General features: G+C 44.9%; 1 protein-coding gene across 1 annotated transcript in view; it reads left to right on the top strand.

Moving 5' to 3' along the window:
* LOC137334460 (voltage-dependent L-type calcium channel subunit alpha-1C-like) overlaps positions 1-14365 on the top strand; it is a 435374-nt gene that overhangs the window by 306322 nt on the left and 114687 nt on the right. Inside the window, exon 27 of the mRNA XM_067999141.1 lies at positions 3300-3410. Within this exon, the coding sequence (XP_067855242.1) occupies positions 3300-3410 (111 nt within the window). The remainder of the gene's footprint in view (positions 1-3299; positions 3411-14365) is intronic.

Here is a 14365-nt window from a genome sequence, read left to right as displayed (position 1 = left end):
GACATGACGCGAGGAAACCCCAGTGGTGGAGAGCTTTGGGAAGTCCAAAGTCACCTGTTCCTCCCAAGCATGCTACACTTACCACATGTCATGTCTCAAATTACTCATATTCTGTATCCCAACTTTAATTTTCTGAAAGAAATCTATCTAATTTACATTTGAATGAATTAATACTAACTGCATACACCATCTCCCTAGTGAGCCCGGCCCATAGATTGACCATTCACTCACTGAATTATTGTTTTTGCAGATTAGTTTTGAATTTACCCCCTCCAGGCGTAGGCCGTGTCCTCTGATTCTACTGTTCTGGGCAAGGTGAAATAGCTTGCTATGGTCTACATTATCTTGTCCCTTTAGAATCCTAAAAACAACAATCATATCACCTCTCAACTTCCTCTTTTCCAGTGAGAAATGCCCGATTTACACAATTTACTTGCCCCATCCAATTCTCTCTCCAGAAATATGCTATGATTCTACCTGACAAGTCCTGCTTGATGCAGTGGGAACCAAGTGGAGTAAGGGATTGATCCTGCATTGTCCCCCATCAATGTGCAGTGCCACTACCCCAAACTCTTTACTTTTTATTTTATGTTTGCTGTTAAAAATACAAAAAATGTAACAGAATGCTGCATATCCAAGTGAAAAATTCTGCGTCACTTGCCATTATTTTTACAGCTATTATTTTTACACATGCGATTTTAGATATTCTCAATAAAAGCAACCCCAAACCAAAGGGGTAAATTGCCCCCTGTGTGGACTGCGGGCGGCCCGTCGGTGCAATGCATCCACCGGCGGCCCAATGGTCCCAGCGGGAGGGCTGTGGCTCATTAGCATTTGACCGGTGGGCTGCAGGCAAAAATTAAGTGCCTTGGGACAGTTCGTTGGCTCCAGGCCGCCACAATATCAGATGGCCAGGTCAGCCTCTGGGCTGAAAGACAGTAGATTCATGATGGGGGTTTCTGATCTTGGGGAGGGGGACTCGAGCGGCAGCAGCCCAGACTGGTTTTGTGGAGCCCGGAAGAGCATTCCTGCTCCTCCTGGCTCCACAAAAATACAATAAGACTTACCTGTGGGCTCCTCTTTGGCTGGATCACCAGCTGACGCTGGACAGATTGTGCATGGCAAACACCTATTTACGACATAAGACCCCGATTTGCATATTAAACTGATCTACCGCCCGACTCGGGAGAATACCATCCATCCAGTGGTAGGACCAAGGGAAGATTGAGGTGTCGACAGCAACGGTGGGAATGGAGCAGTAGGTCATTCTCCATCATTTTAGGGGCGCCACCACCCCATTTTTGCTAGTCAGAAGGTCTCAAAATCTCCCCCAAAGACTTATCAAACACCCATGATATTTTGTGCACCTGCATGAGCAGGTGCAGTTGAAATGGTTACATTTCAGTTCATTCATTCAAAAAATTCAATAAAAAGATGACACTTTCATTAAAAGTCACTATTATTTAGAGAAGGTAAACAGGTCCATTTGGCTATTTAATAATATGCAATATTATTCAATGGAGTTGATCTTGAATTAATGTAGTTCTAATCTCAATTCTGTTGACACTGCCTTAAATGTACATGTGACTCCACTGTTGGCTAACACTAATAAACTTCCATGTGTAATGCCCTACCTACCTGCTTCCAAAGCAAATAGGTTTATTGTCATGGCAAATCATAAACTCTCCTGTGCTCTGGTTGATATCAGTCTGGTTGATATTTCTATTGAAAATGAAGAACAGTATTGTTTTTAGCTGTTACTGATCAGTGATTTATAAGACAGCTGCTGATGGTCTTCTACCCAAAAGATCAAGATGTTTTACGTTACTTAAGCCACAATTCCACCCTGAAGAAATTGCTGTTGATCTGTAGATATACTCCTGCAATAGTAATTTAAAGCTGGAAATATGATTATCCTTCTAGTTTTTTTTGTTGCCAGTTTTCGCCCCACCACTCCTCAAGGTTTCTACTGCTTGCTGGGATATGGTTCCATAGATGCAACTCACCCTTCAGTGATTGTTATTTAGATGTGAGCCTCAGCAGTGAATGTTATCAGGCTATTTTCTTCTCCCTAAACTAAGGGTGCAGAGGCCAATTTTATAGCTCCCACTGTCACCCCAGCTCAGCACAGACAGAGACTTGCGCCTCAGATCTTTCTGGTATGCATGGCTGAGTTACTCACTCGATAAACTTGTTGAGCCATTGAGGAGGCCCCATTTTCCTTTTGAAAATGTTATTTCGCCTCTATTTTCCAACCAACAAATGTTGATTCTAATGAGGCTTTTTTGCTTGGAAACAATTTGACTAGAAACTGATACCAGCACTTAGAGGAGTACCAGAATGATACCGGAGTTTAGAGGGTTAAATTATGAGGATAGGTTGCATAAACTTGGCTTGTATTTCCTTGACTATAGAAGATTGAGGAGTGATCTGATCGAAGTGTTTAAAATGTTAAAAGGATTCGATTTTCTCTGGTGGGGGAATCAATAACGAGGGGATATAATCTTAAAATTAGAGCTATGCCATTTAGGAGGGAAATCAGGAAGCACTTTTTCATCTGGAATTCTCTCCTCCAAAAGGCTGTACCTGCTGGGACAATTGGTGCTTTCAAGTCTGAGATCGATAAATTTTTGTTAAGTAAGGGTAACAAAGGATATGGAGCTAAGGCAGGTAAATGGAATTGATGTACAGATCAGCCATGATTTAATTGAATGGCAGAGCAGGCACGAGGGCCTAAATGGCCTACTCCTGCTCCCATGTTCCTACCTAAAAGGAACACCTGCTCCTTAAATAGGGTAAGCTGTATATTTTGACAGTATCAGTTCTTGAGGGCCAAGTAATACAGCACTGTGAACTATAGTTCACTTGTTTACTCATTTGGACTGCTGTTACTGCCTTTCGCTTAAGAAGGGGCATTGTTGGAATATATGTGAAATAAAGTCATGTGATATGAATCTCCTGATAACTAACTTTTTTCACAAAATTTAAAGATTAATTTACTTGTTCAGCATCTGGCCTGTTTATCATTTCACATTCACTCTGAGTATTAAGGGGTGATGGGGGTCGCACAATTCTAATAACAAGGCAGATAGAAAGTGGTCTTGCTGAGAGAAGAACATTCACTTGTGAACATAACATTGCTCATTTAAAAATTAATAGTACTGAGGAGAAATTAAACCCTTAAATCCCAAAATAAATCAAATTCATTAAAAAAAAATTAACTGCTATAGTAATACAGTGAAGTACTCATTTCCATTGAGACCATGGATTATTTAATCCTTTGTTTCTTTTTTGTGCAGCACCACGGCCAGTCACCGACCTTTGGTCAAGCCATGGATGTCCTTAATATGCTCTTCACCGGACTCTTCACAGTTGAAATGATTTTGAAGTTAATTGCGTTCAAGCCCAGAGTATGTATTGCAAACAGAAATAATTAACAAAACTACATACTATCTTTCCTAACTGGTCCACAGATTAGCCTTTAATCATTAATTATTTGCCCTAGGAATTAATTTACTATTAAAACATCATCAGATAGATTGTGTACAGATGGACAATTATTAAGCTTGGCTCCATAATAATGTTCTGCTGTCGAGTGATGCTGAGCATACAATGACCTGATTCAACACACTGTACCCCAAAGGTTTCCACATTCAGGGTTTGCATATTGGTGCTATTTCCACTTGAAATAAAATCAAGTGCTGATGATACAGACAATATTAAAATTCCCATGTTATTTTATTTCTTCCTTCCAATCATAACCACTGAGAGGACATTGGGCCCTAAGCAGCTGCTCAATAGTATTAAACACAGCAGCGACAGATTGATCCTTCTACGGCTTTGTTTTGAGAAGTAAACCTGGCTTTAGTTATTTCCAGTGGTGGACTCTTAAGAAAAATACAAGCTCCAATTTTAACTCAGGGTGGGAGTCGGGCAGGTGGGGGCTGAGGTGGATGGCAATGCGACCCGACCTTGGCAGTCTGAAGCCTGAGAGATTTTAACTCATGGGCCACATCTGCATATAATCAGTAAGTCTCCCACTCGAAACCAGTGGGAATTGGCAGCTGGCCGACGGGTGGGGCCGCATTGTTAAGCCACAGGAGGTCGCCGCCTGAGACTGAAGGAACGGTCCCCAGTACTCAAGTAAGTCACAGGGAGGAGGTTCTGGAGGGCCTCACGATCGAGGTGGTGAAGGGGGGAGGGGGTGAGGCCTAAATGTTCCTTGTGGGGACCAGGAGGAACACTCCTGCTCCACCTGACCCCACAAGGAAAGTGAAATGATTTACCCTTTTGGGCCTTTTCTCGCCCCACTACGGCTTCCCTGCGCAGGTCTCTGGTTAAACTAGCAGTTGGGCCCTGTTGGCGTCAGCAAAGTCCCAACTGCACACTTAAAGAAGGATCCCACTGGTTGACGGCAGGTGTCCTTCCTGCATACCGAGAAGAGCAGGTTAAATTCGGAACCTGTGGGAAGAGAGCGGGATCTTGGCAGGTAAATCCCATGGACGATTTTACCTGCCCGCCCGATTTTCGCTGGTGGGCAGGATTAAAATCACCCCTCCAGTATATACTGGCTATGGAATTTTCTGATGGTTAACTGTGAATTACAGCAGAAATTTAGTATCTATTAATCATTAAAGATGAATATTATAAAGGATTACTAATGTGAAAAATGCTGATTGTTGATATTCCTGTGGATGATTACGACCAGCATGGAAACAGACCAAAAGTGAATAAACCCAATATTTACTATGTGCATTTAAAAAAATGACAGGGAGTGATTTTGCAGTAGTGATCCAATTAACAAATTCAACTGGTTTATATACAGAATAATAATGGATGCCTGCGAGTGATTTCAGTGTAGTAATCTAATTGAGGTGTTTATATGATTTACATGCTGGGAATACATATCAAGAACTCAGGCATGGAAAATCCAGCATGACCCACTGACCTCTGCCCCTATATTCCTGATATGCGGCCCCTCACACAAAATTCCACACCAGGAGTACAAATTCGTAAAATGTGCCCTATAGAATAATGAATATCTGCGGTGATTATAGAACTGTGGTATAATCCAAGGGTTCAGATCACAACATAAGCCACTTGTTCTCATGGTTTTTAGTGTCCTCTGAACCCCTCAATTGGATATTGCCTTGTAATCACCCCATGGTATTATTTATTATTTAATTGTCCCATATCTGTGACCACAGGGAGTTGAACAATATGCTGAACTGGGACTATTAAAATAACCCAAAGTGGAAGCTGAATTTTGCCCCCCACATATGACCTCAGCTAACTCCTCATTAAAATTTAAACAGCTTCTGGATGTTGCCAGGCAATGATTCTTGACAAAACACTTCATAATGATTTGATCTGGATGAAGAAAACAGGCAGGCTTTCTGTGCAATGAAAACATTCACTGGGTAATTGCATTTCACAATGAGGGCCAGAAGACAGGCAAGCAATCTGCTCTCGAGCCCTGCCTCGTTATGCATCGAAGGAGCCTGGACTCTGTTCAATGATACCTTTCCCCAGTGATATGGTCAATGTTAGAATTTCATTGTGTGGAGAAACACTTGAGTGAACCTGTATTCTTAATTCCTTAACACAATCTGTCAGAGCACCAATGTACTTATATGCTTTTGTGAATGCCTATGTAGTGTTAAAATATTGTTTGTTGCAAAGATCATGGCCGACTCAATGGCCTCGATTTTAACCCCCCCACAATGGGTGGGAGAGGGTCGGGGTGGAGGGGTTAAAAAGTGAAATGCTCAGAACACAACCCCAACATCTGGGCACAGGCCCGCCGCCATTTTTACGGCGGCAGATAATGCGGTGTCCGAGTGCCCCGCCGTGGAGAGGAGGGACGCTTATTAACATATTTAAATCAGGCTCCTACAATGCAATTGGGAGCCCAATTTGAAGTTAACTGCTGCTGCACGGGTTTCCCAGGGGTCAGGAAACTCGGCAGTGAAACAGAGGCGAGAGGTGCCGGTTCCCCAAGGTAAGTTTCAGCACTCCTTGTGGGCCAGGAGGAACAGGAGTGCTCCCCTCCAGGCACCTCAAGGAAACCTTCGGCCTCCCCCCGCCCCGATCACCAGTCTCACCCCCCCTCTCCCACCCCCAGCCCCGATCGCAGGCCTCACCCCCCCCACCCCATCCCGATCGCCAGCCCTCCCCAATCCTGATCATCCCCCCTCTCCTGACTTCTGGGGACCGTTCCCGGCTGCGGTCTTCTGCGTCCGGTGTTCCTTCCTGGCCACCAACCAGGCTGTCCATTTGGCCAGCTGCCGGATGGGAGGTGGAGCTGCAAGATTTTGATGAGGTCCTGCTGTTAAGATCGGCAGGACCTCTGCGTCAGGGTTGCCAACTCTGGTTGGAGGCATTCCTGGAGGTTTGATCAAGTGACATTCTGATCACATGACATCTGACCATGTGATGCCTGATCATGTGGCATCTGATCACATGACTTCTACAAATGTTATTACATTTACCATATAAAGGTTGGGTCCCCTGTAGTTGAGTATTTTTGCTTGTCGTTTCGCGCCAGCAGCCGTTCTGCGAGAAGTTTCAAGAACCAGGAGGCCACTCGTGAGCAGAGGAAGAGGGGAAACCGAGGACCCACCCCCATTTCAGAGACCCTCCCCTCATTTCAGAGACCCTCCCCTCATTTCAGAGACCCTCCCCTCATTTCAGAGACCCTCCCCTCATTTCAGAGACTCTCCCCCTATTTCAGAGACCCCCCTATTTCAGAGCCATCACCAATTTAAGAACATAGAACATAGAAAATAGGAGCAGGAGTAGGTCATTCGGTCTACAAGCCTGCACCGCCATTCAATATGATCATGGCTGATCCTCTATCTCAGTACCATATTCCCGCTCTCTCCCCATACCCCTTGATGCCTTTTGTGTCTAGAAATCTATCTAGCACCTTCTTAAATATATTCAGTGACTTGTCCTCCACAGCTTTATGCGGTAGGCCCCCACCGATTGCTGAGAGTCCCTGAATGCCGAGACCCCCCTCCCGATTCCTGACTCTCCAGCCCCCTCCACATGGTCACGGCTCTGCAGGTGACGTCACCGACCCAGAGGCTCCTCCAAAAGCAGCCGATGACGTTGTGGAGCGGGAGGGGGGCGGGGGGGGGGGTGAGGGAGGAAGGGGCGCACTGCTCCAGGAAATTTAAATCGCTGATCTCCCGAGCTGCTGGCGGCAGCACCCGGGGGAGGAATCCCTGATTTCAGGAAGATCCCAGTCATTCTGGGAAGGTTGGAAATCCTATCCATGTCCGTTCTTCGGCCATTTTCGGCCTCACCTGCATCCTCCCCATCTCCCTGTAAATTTCAGGACCAATCTGTCACCATTATGTTTGCTAATCTATGAGCAGTTAGTGCCTCACAAACTCTTCTTCCTGGAAAAAGCCAGAAACTCAACATATAAACTTGCGGAAGGGCACCTTTGTGAAAAAGTGTTCAGCAAATGTTTTCACTTGCTTGTAAAAACACAACTTAATTATATAAATTGTATTGAAATGCATTATCATGTCACTCACCACATCATGTAATCAAAACAAAAATGATAAATAGACCTTCTCCACCCTCAGAAAAGAGGTTTCAAACAGTTTTTGTTCAAAGTAGGTCCTATTTAATTCCATTCAGGTGCACAATTGCGACCTCTTTAACATAATAACATAAGCAAAGGGAGCCATATGGCCCCTCGAGCCTGCTCTGCCATTCAATAAGATCATGGCTGATCTTCAACCTCCAAAGATTCACAACCCTCTGAGTGAAGAAATTTCTCCTCACCTCAGTCCTAAATGGCCAACCCCTTACCCTGAGTCTATGGCCCTTAGTTGTAGACTCCCCAGCCAGGGGAAACAGCCTCTCACCATCCGCCCTATCAAGCCCTCTCAGAATCTTATATGTTCCAATGAGATCACCTCTCATTCTTCTAAACTCCAGACAGTATAGGCCGATTCTACTCAATCTCTCCTCATAGGACAACCCTCACATCCCAGGAATCAATCTAGTGAACCTTCGTTGCCTCTAAGGCAAGTATATCCTTCCTTAGATAAGGAGACCAAAACTGTACACAGTACTCCAGGTGTGGTCTCACCAAAGTCCTGCACAATTGCAGCAAGTCTTCCTTACTCTTGTACTCCAACCCCCTTGCAATAAAGGCCAACATACCATTTACCTTCCTAATTGCTTGCCGTACCTGCATGTTAACTTTCTGTGTTTCGTGTACAAGGACACCCAAACCCCTCTGAATACCAACATTTAATAGTTTTACACCATTTTAAAAATTCTGTTTTTCTATTCTTCCTACCAAAGTGAATAACCTCACATTTCCCCACATTATACTCCATCTGCCACCTTCTTGCCCACTCACTTAACCTGTCTATAATTCCTTTGTAGCCTCCTTGCGTCCTTCTCACAGAATTAGTATTTACAGTATTCTGTAAATTTAGTTCTGTCCACAGGATTAGATGAACACTAATCTATTGACTGTTCATCATTGGATCAGTATAACAAACTGACAGAGATTTCATTTCACACCATTATTGTAGAGATGGGAGGGGAGGTGCATGTCTTTATTGCAGTCTAGAGCAGTTCTGATTGATTTTACCAGGACTTTCTGGAGTCTGTATGTCCATAATTAACAGCAGCAAATGCCATTAAATCAAAGTCTTGCATCAACTCTAATTCCCATTGAAATTAATGGCCATTAATCTAGGCCATACTGGCAGGGTGATAATATCACAAGTAGAAATGAATGAGGTTTTTAAATTTTATTTGCCCTTGCATCATGGCAAGTTTTCTCTCTCATTTTTTTTTGTTGACCTAGTAGCCACCAACCTAACACTCTCAGGTCAGGCAGAATTACCTTTGGTGTTATCTAGTAGAAACTAAATGCTGGGGTCCAGCGGGGAAAAACAAAAACTGTTCATTTAGAAGTAGCAAAGAAGATTCTTGCTCAACACAGTCCAGACTACAGTCCGTTCAGTAGATCAGTACTATGCACAATGCTGGAAACAACCTCAACAATACACATAATTAAGCCTGTTTCAATAGGCTTTACAGTGCAAACAGCGTAGCAAAGGATCTTGAATGAAATAAGTACTTCTATTTCAAATTACTGGCAGGAAATTTGTGTTACAGAAATTGGTTATTATTGATTAAAATCAATCAAACTTCGGTAGCCGTAAAATATAATATACTGATAATAACAATAGCTGGAGAAGAGAAGGGAAATAATCTGAAGTCGTATATTGAGGGGAATATTTAAGTCTAGTCTAGTTATACTGGTTAAGCTGTTCTACATTACCAAACTCTCTCAAGACAGCCACTCAAAAATAGTTCCCTCCTATTGCTATGGTACTGAAGTTCACTATCACAATGGCAGCAGCAGTAAATGTCAGACATCATTGTACCAGGTGCAACCTCCACCTCATTGCACCAGGTGGAACCTCCGCCTCGTTGCACCAGGTGGAACCTCCGCCTCGTTGCACCAGGTGCAGCCTCCGCCTCGTTGCACCAGGTGCAGCCTCCGCCTCGTTGCACCAGGTGCAGCCTCCGCCTCGTTGCACCAGGTGGAACCTCCGCCTCGTTGCACCAGGTGGAACCTCCGCCTCGTTGCACCAGGTGGAACCTCCGCCTCGTTGCACCAGGTGCAGCCTCCGCCTCGTTGCACCAGGTGGAACCTCCGCCTCGTTGCACCAGGTGGAACCTCCGCCTCGTTGCACCAGGTGCAGCCTCCGCCTCGTTGCACCAGGTGGAACCTCCGCCTCGTTGCACCAGGTGGAACCTCCGCCTCGTTGCACCAGGTGGAACCTCCGCCTCGTTGCACCAGGTGCAGCCTCCGCCTCGTTGCACCAGGTGCAGCCTCCGCCTCGTTGCACCAGGTGGAACCTCCGCCTCGTTGCACCAAGTGGAACCTCCGCCTCGTTGCACCAGGTGCAGCCTCCGCCTCGTTGCACCAGGTGCAGCCTCCGCCTCGTTGCACCAGGTGGAACCTCCGCCTCGTTGCACCAAGTGGAACCTCCGCCTCGTTGCACCAGGTGGAACCTCCGCCTCGTTGCACCAGGTGCAGCCTCCGCCTCGTTGCACCAGGTGCAGCCTCCGCCTCGTTGCACCAGGTGCAGCCTCCGCCTCGTTGCACCAGGTGGAACCTCCGCCTCGTTGCACCAAGTGGAACCTCCGCCTCGTTGCACCAGGTGCAGCCTCCGCCTCGTTGCACCAGGTGCAGCCTCCGCCTCGTTGCACCAGGTGGAACCTCCGCCTCGTTGCACCAAGTGGAACCTCCGCCTCGTTGCACCAGGTGGAACCTCCGCCTCGTTGCACCAGGTGGAACCTCCGCCTCGTTGCACCAGGTGGAACCTCCGCCTCGTTGCACCAGGTGGAACCTCCGCCTCGTTGCACCAGGTGGAACCTCCGCCTCGTTGCACCAAGTGGAACCTCCGCCTCGTTGCACCAGGTGGAACCTCCGCCTCGTTGCACCAGGTGGAACCTCCGCCTCGTTGCACCAGGTGGAACCTCCGCCTCGTTGCACCAGATGTTGAGCAGCCTAACCTTAAAGGGATTGCTGGAAGCCGCTCAAAAAAAGGACCCAAGAGATTTTTAATTTTTATTTTTGTGGGTCCAGACCCCACAAAAATCTCCAGTCTACCTCAGGCCCAATCACCTCTCCCACCTCGGGATCACCTCCCCCTCCCAAACCTGACCTGCCAGTCAGCTCAGCCTGAGAACCATACGATCTCCTGCCCTCCCACAGCCAGCGTGCTAAAGCATGGCACCTGTTTGCCGCCCGCCATTTTCCAGCAGCATTTAAATGAGGCCTGAACCCAAATATGATTTGGGCCTCTCGACGCAGTAACTCTACCAACTTCACACCCGTTGCGGGCGCAAGGTGATTTTTTAAATTCAAACTTGGGATATGGGCATCTCTAGCAATTTATTGCCCATCCCTAGTTGCCCTTGAGAAGGTGGTGGTGAACCTTCTTCTTGAACTGCTGCAGTCCGTGTGGTGAAGTTGCTCCCACAGTGCTGTTAGGTGGGGAGTTACATTATTTTGACCCAGTGACAATGGTAATATGTGTCCAAGTCAGGATGATGCGTGACTTGGAGAAGAACTTGGAGGTGATGGTGTTCCCATGCACCTGCTGCCCTTGTCCTTGTAGGTGGTGGAGGTTGCGGGTTTGGAACATGCTGCCAAAGAAGCTTTGGCGACTTGCTGCACTGCATCCTATAAATAGTACACACTGCAGCTATGGTATCCCTCGAATCAGACTGTAAATGTGAACTTTTGCTAAAGTGAACACTTTTTTCCCACTGTCCATGCATGCCATTGTCAATATTTCTGTGAAATTTTCAAAGGTGACACTCTGCAAAATGTTCTTTTTTTTAAGTCCAAATCGATGAGTGCAATATTCTGGTCAAGGCAGTGTAGTCATGCAGCATTTTGGTGCACCATTGTTCAATGCCTCTAAGTACTGAAACAGTTGTTTGCGCCAGTGATTCTCCAAGCTGCTGAGTTCCCAATTTGAAGCACCAGATGGAGGTTAGACACTTCTTCACAAAGAGGGAGAGCATCTACAGATTGCTGCTCTCAGTCATATTCATTGGCAGTGTCCTGGAAGTAGCTCGTCTATCAACCTTCACAACTGCAGTTGCTGTGTGGTATGAGACACCAGGGTGAGGGAAAAGTAACTTAGTGGAAAACCCCAAAGTATAATGATTCCACATTTAAAGTAGTGGATCGGGGTTTTCTGTTTCTGTGTTCAGCAGCCCATGGTTTCCCATTCATTGAAGCGAACCATATTAAATTTTTTAATTTTAAAAAAATTTTAAATGTCCAAAAACTATTAAAATCGGAAAGAATAAGACCTACATTTGAAAATTTTGACACCCAGCTCTCAGACTTTTTAAACAACTCTTTGACCACTAAAAACCTCCTTAAGGCTGAATCCTGGCTTTATTAATTATGTGCAAGATTAAATCATGGGCCGATGAGCATATTGGGCCAGAAATTGCACTGAGCGGCGAACACATGTCGCCTGCCGCTGGTAAGTAACTAACTCACCCACGAACTTTACACGGCCTTCCAGACGTCAGCTTGCTTTAATTGAGAGCTGCAAGAAGAGCAGCGCTCGTTCCCGGGCTTTTCCGAGCGGCGAGAGGAGGAAAGGATCGCTATGTCCCCTCCACCAATCAGCTTGAAGCAAGCCACGCTGTGAGAACCAGAAAGTGGCGTTCATTCACAAACCACGCAGAGTAAGAACCAGCAAGTGTCAGATAAGATTAGTAAATGTACTATAAAATCAGATAGAGAACACAAAATAAAGAGAGGGTAAGATTAAAAGACTGAGATAAGAGACAGAAAAAAAGTAACAAAATTAAAATTTTACATTTTAAAATTTTTTTTTAAAATTTAAATGTCCAAAAACTCTTAAAATCAGGAGGAATGAGACTCCACGTTTGAAAATTCCAACACCCAGCTCGCAGACTTTTTAAACAACTCTCTGACAGCTAAAACGTTCCACCTAGCTGAATCCTGGCTTCATTAATTATGCGCGAGATTAACATGGCGGCAGGACAGGCTCCTAGCACCAGTTCAGAGCAGCCCTAACTTTTTCAGTTTATTTTAATGTGTACTTACTGCGTTCCAGCAGCAAGTTCACACTCCTCCATTGATTTCAATGGAGAGTCAGCCAGCAAGCTTTCAGATCACCGGTGAATCAGGAAGAGCAAGTTCTGGATTTCCGCGTTTGACTGCGCATGTGCGATCGCCAGAACTTGCTCTTTGATTTGCCCATTAATAACGGTGAGCGCTGTTAGGCTCACCATTATTTTATGAGCGATCTCCAGCCCAATGTCTTTAATAGATTAATTTTTTTAAATTAAGGCACATTATGCCAATCCCCTACAAAGAGATTTCAAAAATGCATGGTATAGTTTATTTCTGTTAAGTGTTTCTCAGGCATGTTTTGAATTCAGCTGCTCTCACCTCTCTCCAGATCAGCTGGAGTCACAGATATGACAGGGAACCAGTTACCCCTGCTGTCCTACAGGCCACCTGTGAATTCGGATTGGAGCTGAACTGCAGGTGGGCGGAAACGCTCAGTTTCTTCAGCCCTGCACAGATTAAAAATGGCAACAATCAGAGTAAAAGCAATGTTATCAGTCTGACAGAGGGTAATTGCACTTTTTAATTTAAGTATGTATTTTTAATTGACAATTTATTGACAAAATCACAATATTAGAGATTCTGCCTACAGCAGTCCTAATTATAGGAACATTCATAACAAAAATAAAAACAGAAAATGACCTTAATAGGGTGTTCGAATTGGAAAACTCTTCTTGCTGGATATATTGGTAAAATTCATTGAACTGCTGTAATTTGTGCTGTGAAGGGGTAAGCTGTGGCCTTGTTCTCAATTAGTCATTGATTTCCCAAGAATAAGATTTCTTCGCTTCCTACACTGTCCCCTGGGAAAGAAAGAAGTTGTCATGGAAACAGGTTTCTACCATAGCATTTTGAATTGATTTCACACCACACTCTTGCCTTTTTAGGGAGATAGGATTACAGGGAGGAAGAGGAAGGACCACAAAATGACTTTGTTGCTAGGAGATATGCCATCTCCTATTTTCACTGATGCAATGTCATGATCAGGAATTGACACCTATTTGCAAATAGCTTGTAGGACAGTGCTTGAACTAATGCAAAATATTTGCTTATCTGATTTCCTGTCCACGCTGTATTATCTTTTTTATTCTGAGAGAGCAGTAGGGTGATTTGCTGCTATGTTGGGCACAGAAATTAAATTGCTCAATTCTAGGGGCCAAGTATAATTTTTGTCATTGCACCCCATTTCATACTCACAAGGTGAGGGTTATGCCATCATGCCACGAATTACATTGTCACCTTATGTGCGTGTAAACAGAACTCGAGTGACTTCACATGAGCAACAGTGTCCTTTACATCAAGCCTAGGCAAAAAGACTTTCTCTTAGACCTCCTCCCTGTCCCTGATCTCCCCTGGGAGTGGGGAAAGCAATTAAGAAAAAAATTATGACAGCAGATGAGTTCTGGTATTTGCTTTGGGGACAGCTTCTTGAATCAGTTCATTTTCAGTGGTTGACATCTCTTCTTCATTAATGCTTTACCTACTGGTAAAAATGTTACAAAATGGATGAATATTTGCTTACTTTACTTGCTTTGCTTAACTTAGTGAATTGCAGTTTGAGTACTTGGGTACTATGTACTGTTTAAACACGTTTAATCCTTTCACCAGCACATGCCATACTAAAACTTTAAATTTATATATTTAACAAAAGATTACATGGGTTTTAACCCTGGCCCTACAGGTGAC

This window comes from Heptranchias perlo, chromosome 18 (assembly GCF_035084215.1).
Source record: "Heptranchias perlo isolate sHepPer1 chromosome 18, sHepPer1.hap1, whole genome shotgun sequence".
Lineage (NCBI taxonomy): Eukaryota > Metazoa > Chordata > Chondrichthyes > Hexanchiformes > Hexanchidae > Heptranchias > Heptranchias perlo.
This window is presented reverse-complemented; position numbering and strand designations above follow the sequence as displayed.